The sequence below is a fragment of the Triticum dicoccoides genome, chromosome 3B, assembly GCF_002162155.2.
Source record: "Triticum dicoccoides isolate Atlit2015 ecotype Zavitan chromosome 3B, WEW_v2.0, whole genome shotgun sequence".
Classification (NCBI taxonomy): Eukaryota; Viridiplantae; Streptophyta; class Magnoliopsida; order Poales; family Poaceae; genus Triticum; species Triticum dicoccoides.
In genome coordinates, this window is record NC_041385.1 from 35,093,444 (window position 1) to 35,096,743 (window position 3,300).

At 51.2% G+C, this 3,300-nt stretch overlaps 1 protein-coding gene across 2 annotated transcripts; it reads right to left on the reverse strand.

Moving 5' to 3' along the window:
• Nucleotides 1-34: 34 nt before the first annotated feature.
• Nucleotides 35-2,274, reverse strand: LOC119274559 (arginine decarboxylase-like). 2 transcript variants are annotated; one of them, XM_037555278.1, is made up of 2 exons: nt 2,239-2,274; nt 35-2,137 (listed from the first exon to the last, which is right to left on the reverse strand). In XM_037555278.1, exon 2 carries the CDS (start codon nt 2,122-2,124, stop codon nt 139-141), a length of 1,986 nt encoding a protein of 661 aa, XP_037411175.1. In that variant the 5' UTR covers nt 2,125-2,137; nt 2,239-2,274; the 3' UTR covers nt 35-138. The 2 variants fall into 2 exon arrangements, with proteins under 2 accessions (XP_037411175.1, XP_037411174.1); XM_037555277.1 differs by having other exon boundaries at nt 2,234-2,274.
• Nucleotides 2,275-3,300: the final 1,026 nt, after the last annotated feature.

Consider the following 3,300-nt stretch of genomic DNA (forward strand, 5'->3'; position numbering starts at 1 on the left):
CCAATTCATCCGGGGTGGGCCCCAAACACTAATCTCGATCCAATAAAACACATCCATATTAGCCTTTACATAAAAAGCTCACGTAAGTGTTCGTGGGTGTAGCATTACTCTTTATTTTTTGAGGGGAAACGATCGAAATCAGGCTGCTGATCCGATTCGTTTTGATGGGATGGACCACGTGAAGAGCAAGCAGAGGAGACGGGAAACTTGCCGAAACACCATCTTGACGATCGACTCGTCTTTTCCATCTAGTCCTCCTTGGTGCTTCCATGAAGAGGCGGCATGATCTTCCACGATGAGGTACGGCATGGTGGTAAGCCCAGTGTGCACTACCTCCCCCACCATTCCCCACACCCCTATCTCTATGGCCCGCCTCTGGATGACGCCCACGATGTCCTGCCTGACATTGTACCTCATGGTGCTGATGAGCTCCTCCGTCGTCGGGCCCAGGTCGGCTGTGGCGATTTGGAAGCCGGTGGCAGTGGCGGTGCTTTTCTCGACCCGCACTATGCTCGGGCCGCCGAACAGGTTGTGCTTGTTAGAAAGGGCTTCCTGGTATGCGCCGGAAAGCAGCACGGCGAGGTAGTAGCAGCCACCGCGCTCAGGGTCAGGGTCTAGCGGCAGCGGGTGAAGCGGGAGCGTCTCGGCGTTTCCTATGAACTTGTCGATCTTGCCGTCGCTGTCGCAGGTTAGGTCGATGAGTGTGCTCATTCGGGTAGGCTCCTCATTGAGCCGGCTCACAGGCATCATCGGGAAGCGCCATTTGATGCCCCACATGTCAGGAAGCAGCGAGAAGACGGAGAGGTTCATGTGGTAGTTGTAGATGGTGTTGGCATCCCCGGCGATCCTTTTGGAGAGCTTCTTGGCCAGCTTGTACGCCTCGATCCCGTGCTTCTGGAGGTCCATGACTGCTGTCGACGTCGGCAAATTGGAAGCAGAGTAGTGATGCTGGATCTTGGTGCGCAGCTGCTCCGGGGTGTCCTCGTCGTCGTCGTCCTTGGGCTCGGGGATCGCTGAGAGCGATTCGAGGATGATCATGGAGTGGTGCGACACCATGGCCTGGCCGCTCTCGGTGCACAGCACAGGGTGCGAGACCATGGCCTTGTCGCACGTGGTCCGCACTGCCTGCACAATGCTGGACGCGTACTCCTCCAGCCCGTACGCCACGGAAATGTCGGAGTCGGCTGACCGGGTGCCGTCGTAGTCGATGCCGAGCCCCCCGCCGCAGTCTAGAGTGGTCATCTCCGCCGCGTCATACTTGTTCACCAGGGTGCAGTAGATGTCGGCGGCCTCCGTGGCCGCTTTGGCCACTAGCTCCGTGGTCGGGATCATGGAGCCCACGTGGAAGTGCAGCAGCTTGAGCCAGTGCAGCTTGTTGAGACCCTTGAGCTTCTTGGCCACCTCGTAGATCCTGTCCGCAGGCAGGCCGAACTTGCCGTGCTTGCCGGCCGTGGACCCGTAGTGGCCTGGTATCTTGGTGAGCAGCTTGGCGCGCACGCCGATGACCGGCTCCACCCCGAGCTTGCTGCTCTGGTGGATGATGATGTCCAGCTCCTCCTCCATGTCCAGCACCATGATAGCATTCAGGCCTATGGCACGCGCCGACAGCGCCAGCCTCACGTACTCGGCGTCCTTGTACCCATTGCAAACCAGGAAGGCTCTGGAATTAGCCTCCTTTGTGAGGCAGCTCATTGCGATGAGCAACTCCGGCTTGGAGCCTGCCTCCAGCCCGTAGCTGTAAGCATGGCCGAAGCAAACCAAGTCGTGGACGATGGCCCTGTTTTGGTTCACCTTCACCGGGAACACGCCCTGGTATGTATTGGTGTACCCGGTGCGGCTGATGGCCGTGTGGAATGCGGCGTGGAGAGCGTCGAGGCGGTGCTTGAGCACGTTGGGGAACCGGAGGATCATCGGAAACTGGATGTCCTTCCTCTTCTGCTTTGCAGCTTGAATGACGTGCAGCACGTCCATCTCCTGCCCTGCCTTGGTCTCGTGCCCATCCGCCTTCACACACAGGTTGCCTTCCGTGTTCACTGTGAAGTAGGGTGCGCCCCACCCCTGGATGTTGTACAATCCACCATAGTTAACCTTGTTGCTACCCACGCCCATAATGGATCCATCCATGTATTATGTCTGTCTGCTCAAATAAATCAACCAAGCCATAATAAGATAGAAAGAATTTCGCGTTTCTGGAGTAACCCACCATATGTAGTACGAAATGAGAAAATAGAACCTTACTCCCGAAGCTAGTAGAGGAGGAGACTTGGGTGCAATTTGATTGTGTGTGGATCGTTCCTTCAGCCGTTATATATAGAGAGAAAGAAGGAGGAGGAGGAGGAGGAGGATGTGCAGAGAACGAAATGACATGTTTGCCCTCCATATTATAACTGTACGTACTATACAACGAAATGGACAACTTATTAGTAACCAACCGCGTGGTCCCTAGAGCTATCAGACCAACTACCATGTTCTCCGGACTTGATAGCCAAACAAAAGCTGGTACCTTGAAAATAAGTGAATTATGTGGTAGCGTAATGACTTCCGCATTTACTTTTTCAGCCTTTTTTTACCACCACCTTACTGTCTATGCGCAAAGACTGCATTTACACTTACTCTTGAAATTGTTACAAACAGGATATACTGACGGATTTTACAGCAGAGTCTTATTATATTATTATTTTCCGAAACGTGAGTCTTAGTATATCACTGCTTTGCAGGGCCGGCCCTGAGATTTTGGGGGCCCGGGGCGAGTCTAAAACCCGGGGCCCTTAATGTAGTGGTCATAACAATAAAAATTAATATACATATATATGAAATATTACTAATAACACTTAAATGTGTCCAAATCGAATATATATATCAAATAATTTTCTACATATTACCCAAAAAAATCCCAATCTGTCAGGTGCTAAGGATCTTTGATTTTTGCTAATGGCACAATTGAAGATCTTACAGTAGAAGCAAAAAAGACTTTGACGGCACCTTTTGAATAAACTCCTGCTAATGCTAGACTTGAAGATCTTACGTCAGAAGCAAAAAACTTTACCGACATCTTTTGAATAAATGAGTCATTTTGTATTATGTTCCTCCCCATTGCTTAATATTCTATGATAATGGCCATGTGAAAAACATCTTCCTGCGTCGTCTACATGGTATGCCATTTTTTGTCCTCTCTCATAGATCCGTTCTCCACTAAGATGCCTCTTGCTTTATTATCTAGATTATCCCAAAAAAATCATAAATATCATCACTATAAACTGGTTGTCCAGCATCATCACTACTGGGACTGTGCATGTGCAT

Coding starts and splice junctions, on each gene's coding strand:
- LOC119274559 (XM_037555278.1), bottom strand. CDS start 2,124: ATGGATGGATCCATTATGGGCGTGGGTAGCAACAAGGTTAACTATGGT.